The 21,614-nt window shown below is 38.2% G+C and overlaps 1 protein-coding gene across 5 annotated transcripts in view; it reads left to right on the forward strand.

Moving 5' to 3' along the window:
* DIAPH3 (diaphanous related formin 3) overlaps positions 1–20,796 on the forward strand; it is a 516,220-nt gene extending 495,424 nt beyond the window's left edge. For 4 of the 5 annotated variants that reach the window (XM_078433000.2, XM_078433008.2, XM_078433016.2 and 1 more), the window contains 2 exons: positions 6,835–7,106; positions 9,222–9,693. In XM_078433000.2, the coding sequence (XP_078289126.1) occupies positions 6,835–7,097 (263 nt within the window). In that variant the 3' untranslated portion in view covers positions 7,098–7,106; positions 9,222–9,693. Of the gene's footprint in view, positions 1–6,834; positions 7,107–9,221; positions 9,694–20,645 lie in introns of those variants that run through there. The other variant, XR_013550080.2, reaches the window with a different exon arrangement.
* Positions 20,797–21,614: the final 818 nt, after the last annotated feature.

Consider the following 21,614-nt stretch of genomic DNA (forward strand, 5'->3'; position numbering starts at 1 on the left):
TTTTAAGTGAACGATCTTGTCTAATTGAGATGCTCCCCATAATGGCTATTTTAATTCTAGGTTGCCTTTAGTAAGATTTTGCCACTTTCGTAGATATTTATACATTCCGTAACCATAGTCTTAGACATGAAATTAGCAGGTGTGCTGTAAGGTGACACACTCAACTTTTTTGGAATTTAAAGGTCTCATTTAATTTTTTTTTTTTTTTTTTTTTTTAAGCTAAGCCTTTGGGTCTCTTGGAGTCAAACTAATACTTAAAAGGGATGTGCCTCTGGGTTGGGGGTTGTGTGGTGTTTGCCATATACCTCATTGCGTAGATATTGAGGTTGGCAGGTGACCTAGGGTCAATCTAACCTGTCCCATGACTAACTTATCCTAACTTGAGTCTTGGGTTAGGTGGAAAGAGCTTTAACAGCTTTTAAATGCTAGACTTTTGTCCAACAGTTTTGTAGCTGCTTCCCAGATTCCTTTAGCAATAGCTTTTCTCTACACAAAACAAGACCAACAAACCTGCGCACCTTAACACACCAGCAGTAACCAAAAGATGTTGCTGCAGCCTGGACAAGACCCTGTGTGGCCCACTACTAATTCCCACCATGGAATCTTGAGCTGGGGGAAGTACTGAACCAGCAGACCTCAACAAATGGGGACTGGGGCCTCCACATAACTGGGGAATTGCAGACTGCCACGAACAGTTCCCATGTGGATTTGGGAACAGAAACAAGGGCTGGGGGTATCCAGCAATTCAACAAGAATTGTGGCCTGAACTACCAGCAGCTCCCAATGTCGAACCGACAGGAAAGCCAATTAGATCAGAAGCTCAGCACCAGAATTGAAGTCAGAACCAAGAGGAACTTACAGCCCTCAGAAATGGCAAGAAAGGACTCAGAAGTGTTCATGGGTACTGCTCCTGCGAGGCCTCCTTCCTTTGAAAGGGGACAGAAAGGGTCTATTGGGCAGATTACCTCACTAGTGCTAACCAGAAAATTCCAGATTGATTGGTAACCTTTAGCTACATTCATAGGTGAAGCTTAAACTGCAATCAGGTTAGGTATAAGTCTTGTTTTGCTGATGTGTGGCTCAGCACAAGTGACTCCAGTTTGGACATGTTTTGTTAACAAGTGTCAATTATTTTCTCAATCCAAAGATATCCTTTATTTATCATTGTCTTTGTCTGTTTTGTGAATTGGGGGAGTAACTGTTTTGTTGTTTTTGTTTCTACATAATCGGTTTCAGTAAGAGTGTCTTGGCACTCCCAAAAGATTTTGACTGTATACAAAATGCCCTTTTGCTCTTTTTGTCACTTTTACACGTTTTCAATACAAAAGGTAAAATGAACAGCAAAATGAAACTAAGGGAAGACAATTATTTATAGCATCAGTAAATCAACGGTAAGAAACACCACAGGGATATGGGCTGCTGGCGGCCAGCACTAACTTCAGTTATTGCATAGATTAAAAACATATATTTGTCACACACTTTACTATCATATACACCCAGTAGTGCTTTAAAAATTATATTTATGGGTTATTTTTTTCTCTCACCAAAGTAAAGCCATTTCTGGGGTGAAACAAACAGCTACTTAGTAGGTCAAAGTAATAGGAGCAAAAGGTAAAGAACTGTGAAGAGAAACCAAACTTCAGGAAGACTAAACAGATGCAGTCAATTTAGGACACCAGAGTTTTGTATTCTTCCTCCTGTCAAAGCTGCCACAGGCTCACCAGTGACCACAAAAGGCAGGAGCTCAATTTTATATTTCATCTGAGAGTTGGCACTTCTAAGAAGCCAGTGCCCATTAGAACCACAATGTGATGGGGGATCAATACCGACTTAAAGGGAATAATACCTCTTTCTAAACCATAACTGATATTTCCTGCAGCTGAGAGGGTTTTCCCCAAGGGCCATCAGCCAGGACTCAGCCTCGCCTCAGCATAAGCAGCATAACAACTGTTGGCTGAAACATTTCCTCCTTTGAAGGCCACGTTGCATATATTTATGCTCAGTCTCTTGTCAGCAACTTTCCTAGTTTCCCATGTCTTTTCTGTTACTGGAGAAACAATGGAAAAATTAGCTCAGGAATGGTGGGTGTTTTTTGTTTTGGGCTTGTTTAGCTTTCTTTGTCTTCCGAATCTGTAGTCCACCAAAGGTCATGTGCGATCCACCCCTAAATGTAGTTTAGGGCTTTTATTCTCCTGTTTAAGTCCAGTGGGTTCTCTGTATTTAACTTTTCAGTTTCAGGGGAAAAAAAAAAAAATCCATGGTCGAACTCCAGAATCAATTCTTACGGTGAGAATCATATCGAAATAAGTGAGTTTTGTCTTAAAGGAAAATAGCATGTATTCTCACACTGTTTATTTCCACAGAAACATAAAAACAAGGTGTGTGGATTAGACTCCCTTACTGACCTACTACTAAGAATAGCAGCTGGTCCCTGCCATCTGTACTATAATCACCAATGGCCCTGGATGTTGGCCATAGTCCTAGATATATCATACTTCCCTTCACAAACATCAATTGTAACATCTTGTAAGCCCTGGATTTGATTCATAAAATAATAGCACAAGCTTCCTCTCTCTGGGGAGTTAAGCAATCATTCTGCTTTGCTTTCATATTTTTAGTTTCTGTTTAAAAATGTGTACTCTTAAGGACTTGAGTTGATGGGATAGAGAAAAGACTTCTTTTTTTTCTTGATACTCCAGCCCTGTCTTTCGTTGAAAGAGTCCAAGTGCATCATCTTGTATTTGGAACAGTCTAACTTCATAGGAAAAGGATATGAGCCCACCAGCTTCAAATTACAATTTATTTTATGTCTCTGATCACCTATATAGAGCTCTCTCCAAATTAAACGGTTGTGGCATGCCCCTGATGTTCAAAGCAAACCATGTAGAAATGAAGTGCATGTTTTTGTGTGGAATTTGTATCTGTGGTTCAGCCCACATGAAGCCACCAATAGTAGTAGACTTTAAAATAATAGTAATGTCAAAAGACACCTGGCTTTGAACCAACATTATAACAAAAGTGAACGTCCAATTCGGTGGCTTCCTCTACCTGTTAACATTTTCTCTAGTTGCAGTGGGATGGGAGACTTCTCCATCTCAACTTTATCAGCTTTGTGGTTTCAGATGAGACTCCCTCAGTTCCACAGTTTGGACCTCCCATGACTGGGGACAAAGCAAAAAGAAAGAAACTCTGGTCCCACATGAAGGCTCTTGAGGTACTAGGATATAAATGTGAGGGCTGGGGTGAAGAGTTGTTATCTACGAGCTATAAACTCATTCTTAAAGAAGCCCTTGTGCACTTTCTTTTTTATTTCTTTGGTGGTTTCAGGAATGGTCACTTTCTGTTTTGTATCATCTTATCTGTGGCTTCTCATAAAAGATTCTCCTCCTGAAACCACAGAGGAGTTAAATGCCAGCTTGGTTTTTCTCTTACCTATGGGTGTGCTGCAGGAACAAAATAATATTTGGGGTTTTCTTAAAGGGGTGGAAATGCTCTTGCCTGCATTGACCCACCCAGTGTTATCCACCTAAGCCTCCGAAGAAGTTCAAAGAGCAAACAGTTAAAGAGAAGCCCAGGCTCTGCTAGGCATTTCATCCTTGGATCTGGCATAGATGGAGTCAAAGAGGACCAAAATATCCAAGTGGATATACAGTCCTTGCTGTTAGCAACATGCAGTTTATTAGTGACCTTGACAAGAGCTGTTTCAGAAGAGGAAAGGGTCAAAAGCATGATTGGAGTGGGTTCAAGAGAAAAATAGGAAGAGAGGAAGTGAGACAGTAAGAATGGGCAATTCTGTTGAGATATTTTGCTATAAAGGCAGTCAACAATTGAGGTAGTAAATGGAGACTGTGGAGTCAAATATATATATTTTTTCTCTAAAGATTGGGTTTAATACAACATACTTGTATGCGGAGGGGAATGATCACATGAAGAAGGTAACGTTTCCAATATGGTAGAGAGAGGACAAGCTGCAGGGGGGAATGTCGGTGAATAGACAACTGACAGTAGTATGTGGTGTTCACTGTGAAGATTTGTCCTCAGAGGGCGGCAGAGAAGATCCTAAGGAGAGAAGGAGTGTATGTGCGTGAAGTAGGTAGATCGTAGGGGTAGGCAGAAGCTTATGGGAGTTCTCTTCTGATTGCTTCTATGAATGAGTTAAATGGCAGTGAAGGAGAACATGTTGGACAGTTGATAAGAAAGGAGAAGGTGTAAAATATTTGTCTAGGAGAATGGAAGAGTAAATGGACTAGGGAACTGCAGTAGTATTAAGGTCATACTTGAAATTCATGGTCATGAATTTCAGCAAGACCCAGAAAGCAAAGGAGTATATGTGTGACTTTGGACATACTGCTCTGAGGTAGTTTACATGGGTCTACTATCTGCTGTACAAAGTTGTTGAGAGAATTAAATGTGACAGAAAGCATTTTGAAGTATAAGTACAGGATATGATTATTATGAAACTTAGCTTTGAATTACTTAGCACTTTTCCTTGGCAAAAAAGCTTTTCAAATTTGTTTAAGACAGCCTTAGTATCTCTAGAGACAGCATTTGGCTTCTGCCACTGATTTACTCAGTAACTCAGTCTAAGCAAATGACTTAACTTCCTTTTGCTTTTACCTCTCAATCTATAAAACGAGGGTGGTTATGTTTAAAGCACAACAAATGCTTTATAAATAAAGGTGCTATGTAAACGCAAGCTGGTAATAAAATGGTATTTCAAGCCTCACTGGTATGGTCACTGGAAACTCAGACAGGTCAGCCTTGGGGGGTAGGTGCATCCCTTAAGAAGCTTTTATAGAAGGGAAACACGAGTATCTTGAAATTGGTGTCACCCACGTTATTTCCATTAACATTTACAACTACTCTTTAAGGTTGATTCATGGAACCTGAGACACAAAAATTCCATTGTTAAAGCCAAGCAGAAGCTTGGATTTCAATCCAGATTTCTCCTAAAACCCTATGCCCCTTTTTCATTTTGCCACATATAGAATTGGGCTTGATACATTGTAGCCAGAGAAGGTATGGGATATTTTGTGTTTATTACACACCCATATTTTAGCCAACTTAATCTCTTGTTTGCCATCAAAAATGGAGCTAGAGTTGCCCAGCAGCAGAATACCAGCTACTTCATTGGAGATATCATCATGATGGAGTCGTTTACAAGAAACCAAATGACAAGAAAAGATAGGAACATCTGGAGAAAGGAGCGTAAGCTGACCAAAGATTTACACTTAGCTACAAATGCAGTTTTCAGACATTCTGGGACAGGAGGGTGGATACTATAAAAATAAATAAATTTGTGTGATCATGGAAACTGCAGGAATAGTATGTCCTCTGTCCTCTTGACTACAAACACAATATGTACATTATATATTTAATTATGTAATTAAAGAACTATATAATTTATAAATTACAAAGCATAAATAGCTCTAGGAAAATCAGTGCTCTGTTAGATTTTTATTTTTGAGTAACGATTGCCCAGCTGATAGAGAAGGTGATAGGAAAGCTGTATTTATTTTCTTCCAACAGCTAAAAGGTGATCATACTTCTAAAATTTGTTGAGATTGTCCAAGAAAGTGTGTAAAATACTCATCCATCACTGGAAGCCCCTGGTCAGGAAATGACAGTGCAGTAAATATCTTCAGCAGCCACCTTTTAATGTACAAGCTGTTTTCGGTTGGAATTTTCAGCACTCACATAAAACACACTGTCATGAGTGACTGCTTGTGCTCCAAAGTCATTACTATTGGGATAATGGAACATCTCTCAGCGAATAACCAAAAAACTTTAAATGTCATGTCAAGTTTGTTGAAGCCATTTTCAAGCCCCGTTCAAGGTTACATGAATATTGAGGGTGTCTGTTTTTTAGAAGTGTTGAGGTCTGTGAGAGCTAACTCATAATGTTGTACAATAGGAGAGTCAGTTAATTAAAAGAAAATCTCGTGTTCCTTGCGAAAGTCAATCAGCCAGAGCCTTTTAGTCATTAGCTACTGCAGCTCTCTCCTTATAGCCTTCTACGTCAGGCTCAGTCACTTACCAATAAAAGAATATGTATGTGTGTATGTATACATGTCCGTATAAATATATGTGTGTGTATTTGACAGATTATGATGTAGATTTGCTAGGAAGTTTTAACAATTTGCCTCCCAAATGCAGTATTTCTTTTGAGGGAAGTCGTTGACTTTTTACAGTCCTATTATAAACTTTCCTTTTTGGTTTTTAAAAAAATAATAATAATTCTCATTATTATTCCAACTAAGGTATATCTTGGGTCATAGAGTTGGGTATTATTCCAACTAAGGTATATCTTGGGTCATCAAAGAAGAAAGATAATTTCTTTACCCAGCGCATATTTATTGAGCATCACTTTGCTCCAGAGCCATTTTAGGCACTGACATTAAAGCAGTATTTCAAACCACCTCCCTGCTGTCTTGGAGCTTATATTCTAGTAAAGAGACAGAGAATGGACGAGTAAACAGATCTATGATGTGTCTGGTGGTTAGGAGTTCAGTGAAGGAAAAAATGAGGAAGGATGCGTGATGGAAAGGGGCAGCGCTATTTCAGTTGTATGGTCAGAAGAGTCCTCTCTATTTAGATAGCATTTGAGCAGAGACCAGAAGGAAATCGGCATTTGTGCTAATGAAATGGTTGTCTATTTACATTTTAGTTTCTTCTTAAACTATGTGTATTTATTTTCAATCTACCTGTCTCTGCTGAATATTTTAATTTAGTCTATCTAAGAGGACTTGTCTGAGAATAATTATTTTAAGTTAATGTGCACAGTCCTTGCTTATCACAGTGATAAGTTTAATGTTTCTTTCTTCCTTACTATAGAAAATCAGAAAGTGCAGTTGACAGAAGGGTCACGTTCACACTACAATATCAATTGCAACTCAACGAGGACTCCAGTCGCCAAGGAGCTTAATTATAATCTAGACACTCATACGTCTACAGAGAGGATCAAGGCAGTTGAGAAGAAGGAAGCCTGTAATGTAGAAAGCAACAGAAAAAAGGAAATGGAACTTCTTGGCTCTGTTTCTAAAAACGAATCTGTTCCCGAAGTTGAAGCCCTGCTGGCAAGATTACGAGCTTTATAAATTAAACTGGTAAAAAATGATTAAGCCAAATATAAAGCAATACTCTAAGCTATAACACTTGAAAAAATGCTTTTTATATAAGTGACTTTATATAGTTTAAATTATGATATATATTAGAAAAATAAAGCTAACTACATGATTGCAATGCTTTTTCTATGTACTTGAGGATTTGGCTTATTCAAGATTGTAATGGGTTTTAATGCTTTTCTTGTCTCCTGGTATTCATGTGTTCTATATTTGGTGGCTAAGTTATACATAATGCTTTAGAGAACAGGTAGGTAGCCATGTGTTCAGCAATGTGTCCTGAAGAGAATACATTTTATTAAGTCACTGTAATCTTTACCTTACTGTTTTTAGCATTAATGAATATCAAATTATAATGTCAACTCTTGGTGTGTGTGTATGCATGTATATATGGTGTGTGTGTATATGTATAATCTATATATATATATTATATACATACACATATATATGTGTGTATAATATATGTATATATATATTTCCCATGCATGTCATTAACATAGGCCCAAGTTTCTCCTTAGTTGGGATCTACATGCTATCAACGTAACATCAGAAACATGAAATTGAATGTAACAGAGCTGTAAGGAAATGAATGTAAGCTCATTATTATCATTGTTGAATTCGTGTTAATTAGAGCCTGCAGGAGACTATAAGGCCGTTGAGCACATTTCCAAAAATGATGTACTAGCAATGTATGCACTCTTCGTGAAATGCACATGCTTTTGTATAAAGTAGATGTATATGGTGTTAGAGTGCTGCCGAAACTCTTAACTGCGAGAGCATTTTTCCCCTTGGTTATTATGACTCTCAGGAGGTAGCATCTTGAAACTTCCCAAGTAACGAAGTTTTTTGTTTTTTTTTCTGTGAACAAACTTGAAATTACAGTCTCTTTGATCTGACAATCAATAAGTTTAACAAAGATCTAAAGTGTTTCAAGGAAAGTTTCCTATGCATATGTTGCAATTTTCCCTCATTTGGGGCACTGAATTAACTCTTAATCCTATACAAAAGAAAATAAACTTGCTACTCGCACTAAATGAAAAAATTGGGTGTTTTTGTAGTTAGCATATTCTGTGGAAATAGCCTGTGCTATGCAGTCTATCTAAGCATCTATTTTGCTTTATTATGTGCAGTAAATAAATGACTGCTCTTTTACCTTCAGTTAAAAAGCAGTTATGTGGAACCAGTCTGGCGAGGTCCACTGCTTTTTATTTCCTTGTTTAAGTTGCCACCTCCTTTCAGCTCCAAGTTAATAAAGTTAATTAATTAGAACTATGAACCAGGCCCTGTTTATAGACATTGGGGAACAGAGTGTTATCCACAGCCTATGCAGGAATAAATTGTTCTCCTATGTATGGCTGAAATAGAAATTGCACTCAGAGGGCAAAATGCATATTTTCCTGAAAACAAATCTTAACAATGAAGAAAGGTGAAGGACATTTACACATTTTAGCAGACAGGACCCTAACAGCAAGAAAAGAAGTGAAAGAAAAGAATTCTGACGATCAGTTCTTAACATGATTTTGCAAACACTTGGGCTTTTCAGAAGCAAAACTGAAATTCAGCCAGATAGTTTGGACATACCAGGTGGCATGTAAACACTCTGGAAACTTGGGGCCAGGGAGCAGCCACAAGGGAGAAGCAGCCTGGCAAGTAAAGGGAAGTGAAGATGACATAGACCCCCAAGGGCAGAGAAATGCAGGCAAGTCCTAAACAGACGCAGTCAGCCCCCCAGCACCTGTCTGCAGGAGTGGAAGGACAGCCAGCTAGTGGGAGGACCAGCAGGGGCCGGCCTCCTGCAGGTCAGGGGCCCCACTCCCTCCGCCTCCCTGGCAGGAGTGTGTTCTGATCAGGCCTGGATAGGGGACTATGTTTTGTGTTTCCCTCTCTACACCTAAAGAGCAGACAGAGGTAAGAGCCAACCAAGAAACAGCTCATTTTCTGCTGCAGAAATTTCAGTGATAAATGCTCCTTCAACAATGGGCAGGGGGGTATGATTAGGGTTTTTAAATCCATATTATTCCTTTAGCCAACTTTAGATGAAAACTAGACATCAAGGTACAAGTTCATGTTTCTGAGCAGTTTATTCTTTTGAATTTGCAGGTAAATGTGAAGCCAAAACACAGCTCAGCACCCTTGACAAGGATGTTCATCCAGGCTAGTGACAAACCCCAACTGGGTTCCCACCCCCTCTCAGGTCAGCGTAAAGAATTTGGCAAAAACACACAGACAAGTAAGCACTCAAATACAACGAGTTGTCCAAAAGCAAAGACCTGCTGCTAACAAGTTTTCCCATATATTTGATATTTGAAGTGATTTATAAATAAGGGAGGCAATCCAATCATACAGCAGCTCCCCTCCCCCCACCACTGCCTTATCCTCAGGGGATTCATTCAAAGACATCCTCCCCAGGGGATGCCTAAAATTGCAAGTAGTACCAAACCCTAAATAGACTATGCTTTTTCCTATACGAAGTTTAATGTCTAATTAGGCACAGTAAGAGATGAACAGCAATACTAATACTAAAATAGAATAATTGTAACCATACACTATAATAAAAGGCTATATGAATGAATGTAGCTTCTATCAGAATACCTTCATGTACTATACTCCTCCTTTTTGTGATGACGGGAGATGATAAAATGCCTCCGTGATGAAAGGAGGTGAGGTGAACATTGCAGGTGTAGTTTTAAGCTACTATAACCTTCTGACAGTATGTCAGACTGAGGATTATCTGCTTCCAGACTATGGCTGAGCACAGGTAACGGAAACCATGGAAAGTTAAACCAGAAATGAAGGCATGGAGGGACCACTCTATATGCATGTATGTCCTTTGTTAACATTTAGATATTTAAACAAAATGTATCAAAGTTTATATGAGGAAGTAGATGGTTCAATAATTTATGGCATACATTTTCTGGTAAATCTAGAAAATGCAATTATTTATACCAAGTTTCTCCAAAACTCTAGTTATTACCACACTAGTCAAAAAGAGGACTCAGTAATGACTTTAAAATGTTAGGTTAGCCACAAATGATTATTGCCTGGGTTGATCCGTTCTTATTTTAAAATACAATCCAATGTGGATCTGAGTTTCCTAGTTAAAAACAAAACCCTCCTTTATGGTTAAGCACAGGTGGGCCAGGAGCACATTTCGAGGTTACTTTTGTGCCAACTTTTTGTACAGACTATGTAACTTTTGGAAAGTAATAGGTCCTAATAAATAAACTGCTAATTTGAACCTCAAAAAGTGGCATTTGTGTTCTTCTTCTCCATATTAATTGTTAAAATTTTTGAAATCCAGGAATGGTAAGCTGGCAGTGTAACCATATTCAATTTTGTCTAGTCAGTTGTTAAAAGTAGCTCTTCTATGTCCTTGCCAGGCCTGAGTGTTCTTAAAATATGTCCTGGGGCCAAACTGTTAAGTCATTTTGCTCTAAGAGCTACTCTTTAGCAAAACACATGAAGTTGCCAAAGAACCACAAAGTCTGGATGGTATTTCAAAATTGAATCCAAATCTCCCCATAAAAGTTCATTATTCCTAAACAGACCTTTGCCTTTGAGAATGGGTACAAGGAGACGGTGTCTTGGGATTTGGAAAGATGGCAGAGTAGGAGGGCGCTGAACTCACCTCCTCCTACAGAAGCATCAAGGCTACAACTACATATGGTGCGACTCACTCTGAGAACAACCTGAGCCTAGTGGAATAGCTATTCCACAGCCAAAGACATGAAGAGCGACACTGAGAAGGGCAGGTGAGGCAGAGACACAGTTGTGAACCAACCCCCCCCCCCCCCCCCCCCCCGCCAGCACATGGACCCACAGGCAGGAGGGCCTTCCTGAGGAGCAGAGGGATCAAATCCCACATCAGGGACACATACCTCCCACTTCACCCACCCCCACCACCCCCATGAGGGTCTGAACTAGGAAGAGGAGCCCTCCTAATTTCTGGCTTTGAAAATCAGCAAGGCTTAACTCTGGGACAGCCTGAGGGCTGTAGGAAACTGAAAATCTGCTCTTAAAGAGTCAGGGCACTCTATCATGCACTCTAAAACCCAGCACAGGGGCAGCAATTTGAGAAGTTCTTGGGTTATTCCTCAAAGAAATTTATTGGCTAATTTTCGGTCATGTGCTAGACAGATGGGTGTCTTTTTTTTTTTTTTTTTTTTTTTATTCCTGTCCTCCTTCAGCCTAGCAGCCTGACAGTGGAAAGAGCAGCCCTAATACTCTCCAGTCTCCACATTCCCCTGTGGACCAAACCTTACCCCGATCAACCGCCCCGGCAGGCCCTTCTCCGAAACAGTTTCTGCCTCACCGTACCCAGCTAGCAGCCTTGCTTAGGAATGGTGTTCCCCAAAAGCAACTACCACCCATCACACTGATAAACAGCCCAAGCCAGAAGCAGCACCCCTCCAAAGCAGCTCCTGCCCCAGGAAAATGGAGCCAGTCCCACCAACCAGCACACCAACAGCTGCATCCAGGCCTCTCAGTCGTCTACACTGAGGGCTACCCCTGTCCAACAGGGTGCCTGCAGTAGTTACAGCTGGTCATTGCAGTCAGCTGGGCTGGGGGTGAGCCCCACTCACCAGGGCACCTACAGTAGTCATGGCCCAGTCATGAAAGGAAGGCCACACAGCCCACATAAGAGACACCCCTGAAGAGCCTGGTTCTGATGACCAGAGGGATTATCTACTGGGTCCACAGACACTTTGTTACACAAGACCACTCCTTGCAAGACCAGGAGATACAGCTGATATACATAATACATACAAACAAACACAGAGAGCCAGACAAATGAGACACAGAAATATGTTCCAAACAAAGGAATAAGACAAAACCTCTGAGAAAGAACTAAACAAAGATAAGCCATCTACCTAATAAAGAATTCAAAGTAATGATCACAGAGATACTCACCAGACTTGAGAGAAGAGGGATGAATTAAGTGAAAACTTCAAAAAGATAGGAAGTAAGAAAGGAATCAGAGGCAAAAAATTAGTAGCTGAAATTAAAAATATAAGGCAACCCACAGCAAATCAGAGGATACCGAAGGACAGGTCAGTGATGTGGTAGACATCATCTAAACTGAACAGTGAAAAGGATGAAAAAATATGTTAAGAGACTACTTATACACTATCAAGTGCTCTAAGATTAGCATTATAGGTATCCCACAAGGAGAAGAGGAATAGGGGCAGAAAACTTATTTGAAAAAATAGCTGCAAACTTCCCTAACCTAGGAAAGGAAACAAACATGCTTCAGGAAGCATGTGCTTCAGGAAGCTTCCTGTGCTTCAGGAAGCACAGAGAGCTCCAAACAAGATGAACTCAAAGAAGTCTACACCAAGACATAATAATTAAGTTATCAAAAATTAAAGATAACCCTAAAAACAACAAGAGAAAAGGAAATAATTTCATACAAGGGAAAAATCCACAAAGCTATCAATTGGTTTAACTGAAACTTTGCAGGCAAGAGGGAGTGGCATGATATGTTCAAAGTACCAGAAAGAAAAAAACAACCAAGAATATTCTACCTGGCAAGGTTTTCATTCAGTATTGAATAAGAGAGAGTTTCCCAGGCAAACAAAAGTTAAAGGAGGTCATCAATAATAAACTGGCTTTACAAAAAATGTTAAAGGTACTTCTTTAAGTAGAAAAGAAAAGAATATTACTAGAAGTAAGAAAATTGTGAAAGGGAAACAATTCACTGATAAAAGCAAACATAGCAAAGATAGATCAATCACCTATAAAGCTAGCACGAAGGTTAAAAGACAAGGTAGTAAAATCAATTGTATCTATAATAATTAAAGGTCAAATACATCTACAATTAAGGATACATAAAATAAAAAGATGTAAAATACATTGTACACATAAAATCTATACATGGGGGAAGTAAAAATGTAGTGCCTTTATAATGTGTTCAAATTTAAGTGACCATTTACTTAATATAGACTGCTATATACATAAGATTTTATATATGACCTTTTTTTTTTTTTTAATTTTTTTAAAGTAAGCTCTAAGCTCAATGTGGGGCTTGAACTCACAACCCCAAGATCAAGAGTCCCATGCTCTACCAGCTGAGCCAGCCAGGCACCACAAGATTTTATGTATGAACTCTTTGGTAACCACAAACCAAAAACTTAAAATAGATACACAAAAAATAAAGAGAATGAATTTAAGCATAACACTACAGAAAGTAATCAAACCACAGGAAAAGACAACAAGAAGAAAGGAACAGAGGAGAACTACAAAAACAACCAGAAAATAAGTAACAAAATGACAGTATATATCTATCAATTATTTTAAATGTAATAGATGGCATGTTCCAATCAAAAGACTAAATGGATGACTAAATGGATAAAAAATAAGACCCGTCTAGAGCTGTTTATAAGAGACTCACTTCAGATCTATGGGCATATACAGGCTAAAAGTGAGAGATGAAAAAGATTCCATGCAAATGGAAGTGGGGGGGGGTGGGGAAAGCTGGGGTAGCAATATTTTATCAGACAAAAGAGACTTTTTTTTTTTTTTCAACGTTTTTTATTTATTTTTGGGACAGAGAGAGACAGAGCATGAACGGGGGAGGGGCAGAGAGAGAGGGAGACACAGAATCGGAAACAGGCTCCAGGCTCTGAGCCATCAGCCCAGAGCCTGACGCGGGGCTCGAACTCACGGACCGTGAGATCGTGACCTGGCTGAAGTCGGACGCTTAACCGACTGCGCCACCCAGGCGCCCCGACAAAAGAGACTTTAAAACAAAAAACCTTAGCAAGAGATAAAGAAGGGTATTACATAATAATAAAAGGGATCAACCCAACAAAAGAATGTAACAATTGTAAATATCCATACACCCAAAATAGGAGCACCTAAATATGTAAAGCAAATATTAACAGATAAAAAGGGAGATCTTGCCAGTAATACAATAGTAGGAATCTTTGACACACATACCCCTCTCTTACATCAATGGACAGATCATCCAGGCCAAAATATCAATAAGGAAAATGTCTTTAAAGGACATATTAGACAAGATGGACTTCACAGATGATATATACAAAATATTTCATTCAAAATCCAGAGGATACACATTCTTTTCAGGTACACATGGAACACTGTCCAGGATAGATCACATGTTAGGCCACAAAAACAGTCTAATAAATTTAAGAAGATTAAAATCATATCAAGTATCTTTTCTGACCATGATGTATGTAACTACAAATTCATTAGAAGAAATAAAACTGGAAAAAAACAAACACATGAAGGCTAAACAAAATGCTACTAAACAACCAATAGATCAACCAAGAAATCAAGAGGAAATAAAAAAAATACATAGAGAAAAATGAAAATGGAAACACAGTGGACCAAAATCTTTGAGATGGAGAAAAAGCAGTGCTAAGAGGGAAGTTTATAGGTACACAGGCGACCTCCCAAAGCATGAAAAATTTCAAGCAACCTAACCTTACACCTAAACAAACTAGGAAAAGAACAAATGAAGCCCAAAGTTAGTAGAAGAAAGCCAATAATACAGATCAGCATGGAAATAAATGAAATAGAGACTAAAAAACAATAGAAAAGATCAATAAAACTAAGAGCTGGTTCTTTGAAAAATAAACAAAATTAATTAAACCTTTAGCCAAATGCATCAAGGAAAAAAAAAAAGAAAGAAAGAAAGGACTCAAAATCAGAAATGAAAGAGCAGTACAATCAACTCAAATAAACAAAACCAAAGTACAACCAACATCACAGAACTCAAAGAATCATGAGACTACTATGAAAAATTACATACCAACAAATTGGACAACCCAGAATAAATGGACAAATTCCTGGAAATAATTTCTAAGATTGAAGAAGAAATAGAAAGTCTGAACAAATAATTATTAGTAATGAGATTGAATCAGTAATCAAAAAGCTCCCGACAAAAAAAAGTTCAGGACCAGATGACTTCCCAGGTGAATCCTACCAAACATTTAAAGATGATTGATGCCCTACTCTTCTTGAACTATAAGAAGAGGAAGAAGTGATTCCAAATTCATTCTATGAGGCCATCAACACCCTGATCTCCAAACCAGACAAAGACATTGCATAAAAAGAGCACTATAGGCCAATATCTCTGATGAACATAGATGCATAAATCCTCAACAAAATTTTTGCAAACCAAATTCAACAATACATTAACATTCACCACAACCAAGTGGGATTTATTCCAGGGATGCTAGAATGGTTCAATATTTGCAAATCAGTGGGATACATCACATTAACAACAAGAAAGATAACCATATAATCATCTCAATAGATGCAGGAAAAAGCAGTTAACAAACTACAACATCCACTCATAATAAAAACTCAATAAAGTAGTTTTAGTGGTAACACAATAAAGGCCATATATATACAAACCCACAGCTAACATCATATTCAATGGGGAAGAGCTGAAAAATTTTCCTTAAAATCAGGGTTAAGACAAGGCGGTCCACTCTCACCATTCTCATTCAGCATAGTACTGGAAGTCCTAGCCCAGCAATCAGACAAAGAGAAATACAAGTGTCCAAAGTGGTAAGAAAAAAATTAAACTCTTACTTTTTGCAAATGACATGATACATACATAGAAACCCTAAAGACTATAAAAAAAAAAAAAACAACTATTAGAATAAATGAATTCAGTAGAGTTGTAGGATACAAAATCAACATACAGAAATATTTTGCATTTCTATACACTAATAACAAAAGAGAGAAATTTTTTAAAATCTCATTTACAATTGCACAAAACAAATAAAATACCTAAGAATAAATTTGACCAAAGAGAACAGACTTATACTTTAAAAACTATAAGACACTTATAAAAGAAATTGAAGACAATACAAATGGAAAGATACATCGTGCTTATAAAATGGAAGAATTATGGGGTGCCTGGATGGCTCAGTCGATTAAGTGTTCAACTTCAACCCAGGTCATGATCTGCGCTTCATGGATTTGAGCCCTGCGTAGGGCTCTGTGCTGACAGCTCGGAGCCTGGAGCCTGCTTCAGATTCTGTCTCTCTCTCTCTGCTTGTACTCTGTCTCTCTGTCTCCCAAAAATAAATATTTAAAAGAAAATTTAAAAAATAAATAAAATGGAAGAATATTGTCAAAATGTCCATAGTACCCATAGCAACTTACAGATTCAATCCAATCTCTATCAAAATATGAATAGTATTTTTCACAAAACCAGAACAGATACTCCTAAAATTTGTGTGGAACCAAAAAAGACCCCAAATAGCCAAAGCAATCTTTTTTTTTTTTTTTTTTTTTCTGAGAGAGAGACAGAGAGTGTGAGTGGAGGACGGGCAGAGAGAGAGGGAGACACAGAATCCAAAGTAGGCTCCAGGCTCGGAGCTGTCAGCACAGAGCCTGATGCAGAACTAGAACAGAATAGAGAATCCATAAATAAATCCACACTTATGGGGTCAATTAATCTATGACAAAGGAGGCGCAAATATACATGAGGAAAGACAATTTTTTCAATAAACAGTGCTGCTGGGAAAACAGAACAGCTACATGCAAAAGATTAAAACTGGACCACTTTCTTACACCTTATATAAAAATAAACTCAATGGATTAGAGACCTAAATGTGAGACCCAAACCATAAAACTCTTAAAAGAAAATAGGCAGCAATTTCTTGAATATCAGCCTTAGCAAAAGGGAAAGCAAGGATAACAAAAGCAAAAATATGCAATATAGACTATATCAAACTAAAAAGCTGCACAGTGAAGGAAATAAAACAATAAAACAAAATGGTGACCTTCTGAATTGAAGAATATATTTATAAATGTTATATCTGATAAGGAGTTAGTATCCAAAAATCTATGAAGAACTCCTATAACTCAACACCAAAAGGACAAACCAACTTCAAGAATAGGCAGAAGATCTGAATAGATATTTTTTTAAGAATATTTACAGATGGCCAACAGACACATGAAAAGATGCTCAACATCACTCATCAGGGAAATGCAAATCAAAACCAAAATGAGGTATCGCCTCACTTACGTTAAGATGGCTAGTATCAAAAAGAGGAGAAATAACAAGTGTTGGTGAGTATGTAGAGAAAAGGGAACCCTTGTGCACTGTTAGTGGGAATGTAAATTGGTGCAGCCAATGTGGAAAACACTGGACATTCCTCAAGAAATTAAAAATAGAAATGCCATACAATCCAGTAATTCCACTCCTGGGTATTTGCCTGAATAAAATAAAAACATTAATTCGAAAAGATCTATTCGTCCCTACACTTATTGCAGCATGACTTACAATAGCAAAGATATGGAAGTGTCCATTCATAGATGATTAGACAAAGAATATGTGGAATATTACGCAGCCATAAAAAGGAATGCGATCTCACCAATAGAACAACATGGAGAGATCTAGAAAGTATTATGCTAAATGAAATAAGTTAGAGAAAGAAAAATACCATATGATTTCACTTTTATGTGGAATCTTAAAAACAAAACAAATCAAAGAACAAACAAAAAGCTGAATCGGTCCTGTAGATACAGAGAACAAACCGATGATTGCCAGAGGCGATACAGAGGTACAAACTTCTAGTTACCAAATAAAGAAGTCACAAGCATGAAAAGTACAGCATAGGGAATATTGTCAATACTATTATAATAATTCTGTATAGTGACAGTAACTACACTTATGATACGCATTTGATAATTATGTAAATGTATAATCAGTGTGTTGTACACCTAAAACTAATATAATATTGTATGCCAATTATACGTCTATTAAAATTTTAAAAATAAAATGGGTATAAGAATGTTGTAACTAGTATGCCGGATGGGGTGTGAGGTAGAATGAAATTTAGCTGGGTCCTCTAATTAGGATTTGACTGTAGATGCCTCTTTGTCTTCTATTCACCTAATTACATTTGACACTTCAACAGTACCCTCCCTTTATTTATTTATTTTTATTATCTTTAAAGGCTTTATTTTTTTAAAAGCAATTTCAGTTTTACAACAAAATTGAGAGGAAAGCACAGATTTCTTAAAATCTCCTGTTCCCACACATGCATAGTCTCCCCCATTACCATCATTGTTGACCGGCCTGAGCACCCTCCCTATAGGCATCTTCAAGATACAAGAACTTCAAAGGAATCTTGGATTCTTTCAGCAAACCTTACAATGACAGATTTTGTTCTCCTTCACTATCCACTTTGAAATCCCAACCATTAGACAAAACGATGTTTTAAAATTTCCAGATATTTCCTCCTTACAATTAATATCACTAACATTCTCCATGTTCTCATAAATCTACATTATTATTAATATATATTTTTTAATTATATCTAAAGTTGGTGGATATCCATTTTTCTCCTGGCATTTTTATTCCTTGTTATATTTCGATTAGAAACTGATTTTTAAAAATTGCTCTTTCCTCCTTGCTTTCTAATTATGGGTTACTAAAAGTTTATTTTAAACATGGATCTCTAATTGCTATCAAGCTTGCCTTAATATTTTACATATAATCTGACTAGATATGATGGGTGGTCAAACATGAAACTATAAAAAATTAATTGAACAGATTGAGGGCACCTGGTTTTCTCAGTCCATAGAGCATGTGACTCTTGATCTCAGGGTTGTGGGTTCAAATCCCTATGTTGGGTATAGAGCTTATAAAAATAAATAAATTCATAAATAAAAATAAAATAAACAGATTGAAACAAGTGTTCTGGTGAATTACTTACTTCTCAAGGGCAGGACCAATCCTCAAAGAGGGAGATTGTAGTTAATCTCTCCCCAGAATGTCTGCTTTCAGACATGGCTGGGTTCTGGTGGAACAGGCATATCTTTGCATCAAAAAGCCCCCAGTAGATTAAATATAAATATTTAATAATATATATTTTTAATTTAAAACACTTAACATGTATAAGGGCAAATGCTGTTATGAATATACATCAATGATCTGGAAATGTCTATTTGTAACCTCGGTAATAATTTCAAGACTCAATATGTGTAAAGCATTCCCTATTAAAATACACTCACGAAAGTTAGGCAACAAAAGTTTAGACTTCATAACTACAAGTACTCAACCTCTGAGGGAAGCTTGATTTGAAAATGAGACATTTCTTTCCTTCCCTTGAATCAAGCACAAATGCTTGGCCCTTATATTGCAAAACCAACTAGTTAAAAGCAAACAGGTGCCTTTCCACAGGGGGACTAGTGGAGGGTGGGGGGGAGGCATTTTCTTTGGAGGCTCTCATCTGGATTCCTTTCCCTTCATTAATGACCTAACGAGAGCCATTCTGATGATTGTAAGCCATGACTGACAGCCCGCATCTGTGGCCTACCCAGAGCATAAGAGTCCAATTTGACTGGGATAATAAATAAAAATCTTGTCGTACTATTATAGGATGTTTGGCAAGGACAAGAATTAAGGCACCTTTATAACTCCCGAAGGAATCTGGTGATATTTCTGACGTGATCTCACACATCATTCTGTCCTGCCTGACCTTCCTTGTATCACCCTCCTGAATTATAGCTTGTATCCGTTACTCTCTCCTCCTTCCATAGCCTCTCCCCAAAATAAAGGATTACTGACCTGAAGAAAACAAATCTGATTTTTTTTTTTTAAATCTTTATAAGAAAGTCAGTTAAAATGTCCTGGAAGTCACTCCATATGTTTTCTGCAGAACATTTACTGCATCCATTAGATTAAATGTCTCACTTTATGAAATGAGTCCTGAAGGTCTTTTGGGGATTAAAGGACCTCTTTCAGAAGGGTCCAGCTTCATCCCTTAATAATTTCTGGGGTCCTAGGATGTTATAGGATATATTATATATTCATCAAGTTCACCAGTTTACCACCCACTTTTTCAATGATTAGTTCCTTTATCCTGGCAGTCAGTGAGAGTTGCCTCTTAAGCACTTCCTCATGAATCCACCTAAAAAGGGAGGTTTTGATATGTTGTAATAGCTTTTCTCACACTCTCCAGAGAAGCTTAACAGCTTCTGTGTGATGAGCCAAAGGAGAGTACACTTATATAAGAACAGACACACTTCAAGGACACCGTTAAGCACGAAGATAGTAGCGGCACATGGGAATGGCGGGCATGCCTATGGAGGCCCGATGCCCTGTTCGAGTAGAAAGACCTCATTTAGGGTGACGGGTCTCTGGGCGTGTCCCAGCAACCACATGAGGAAGGCAGAGCTTGATTTCCATCAGCCTCAGTATTCCTAAGAAACTAGCCTTTTGTTATCCTTATAGCTTCTCTTTATATCTGAGCCTCCTTTGAGTTCCTTAAATGGATGGTAACAGCAAAGTGTTACCCTTTCATGAGAGTATTTGCATTTTAACTTACATCTAATCTAAAAGGATTGAAAGTGCGCTAATGGAGAATTGAGAAGCCACAAACTGAGGGAATTTATATTCCTTTATTAAACTGAACCCTGAGCTGAAACTCCCCCTTGTGCTTTCTGAATACACTTGTTGCTAAGACCTTGACTTCAAGGGGAGCTACTTCCACTTTAATGACAAAAACCCTTTTCTTCCATGCTCTTTTGCAGCAGCGTTGAGACAAGATGGGACTTTTTAAAAGACTTTACAAAGCTCTGAGTAGAAAAGCAAAGGGACAGATAGAAGCCACAAGAAACATAGACACCATGCTAATAAACAACAGTCCTCACCCTCCACAGTAAACACACCCCTCCCATGTTGAGAAGCTGGTAAGTGTGGTACTCTGGTAAGACAGCAGGGGATGAACGGGTCTAGTGCATTCCTGAGCAACAATTCTGAGCTTTTACAACTTTAGGTATCCTACAGAACGGCAACCACTGATTCAGTCTCAGAACATTATCCTACATATCCATAAGAATTGTCTGGGTACTCTGGCCTTTCCTGAACCTCAGAAATGAGACACCAGCCTTGCCTAAACTATATAGCGTTGTCAGCCACACCAGAGTCGGTTGAATTTGTGTGTCTCTAGAGACCAAGGCATACAGTATATATGAGACAGCGAGTTAACTGTAGAGCAGTCCAATGATGAGAGGCCAGGCTCCAAGATTATGATGTCACTGGGTCCTAGAACACAAGCAAGTCCTCAAGAGGGATGCCAGAGGTCATCTAATTCATACTGTTGGTTCTCCATCTGAAGGGTAAAGTGACTTGCACACCATTGGAGACCACACCTTCTTGCTCTCTGCACTCCCTCCCTCCAACTTACCTCGACAAGCAGAGGCCAGGCTCTGCTTGATTGGGAGATAATAAAGGAATCGATTACTCAGGTAGCATGTTGGCATATATGAGCCCTGAAGGACTTTATCTCCCTTAGAATCTGTGTTCTGTGATGTTTATAGACTCATAAGTGGGCACCCTTGCCTTGGGGCTTATCACCTTCCACACACCATCCCATATTCTGTTTGCTTATCTCTTTGAGGGACATAATAACTGTCTTAGTTTATTCATGTTCTGGCACCAGGTCTTACAACTGAAATAAATCAGCCCTACCCTAGAAAGAAGTGGTCTGAAAAGGCAAA

Source organism: Panthera onca, chromosome A1 (assembly GCF_046562875.1).
Source record: "Panthera onca isolate mPanOnc1 chromosome A1, mPanOnc1 haplotype 2, whole genome shotgun sequence".
NCBI classification, from domain to species: Eukaryota; Metazoa; Chordata; class Mammalia; order Carnivora; family Felidae; genus Panthera; species Panthera onca.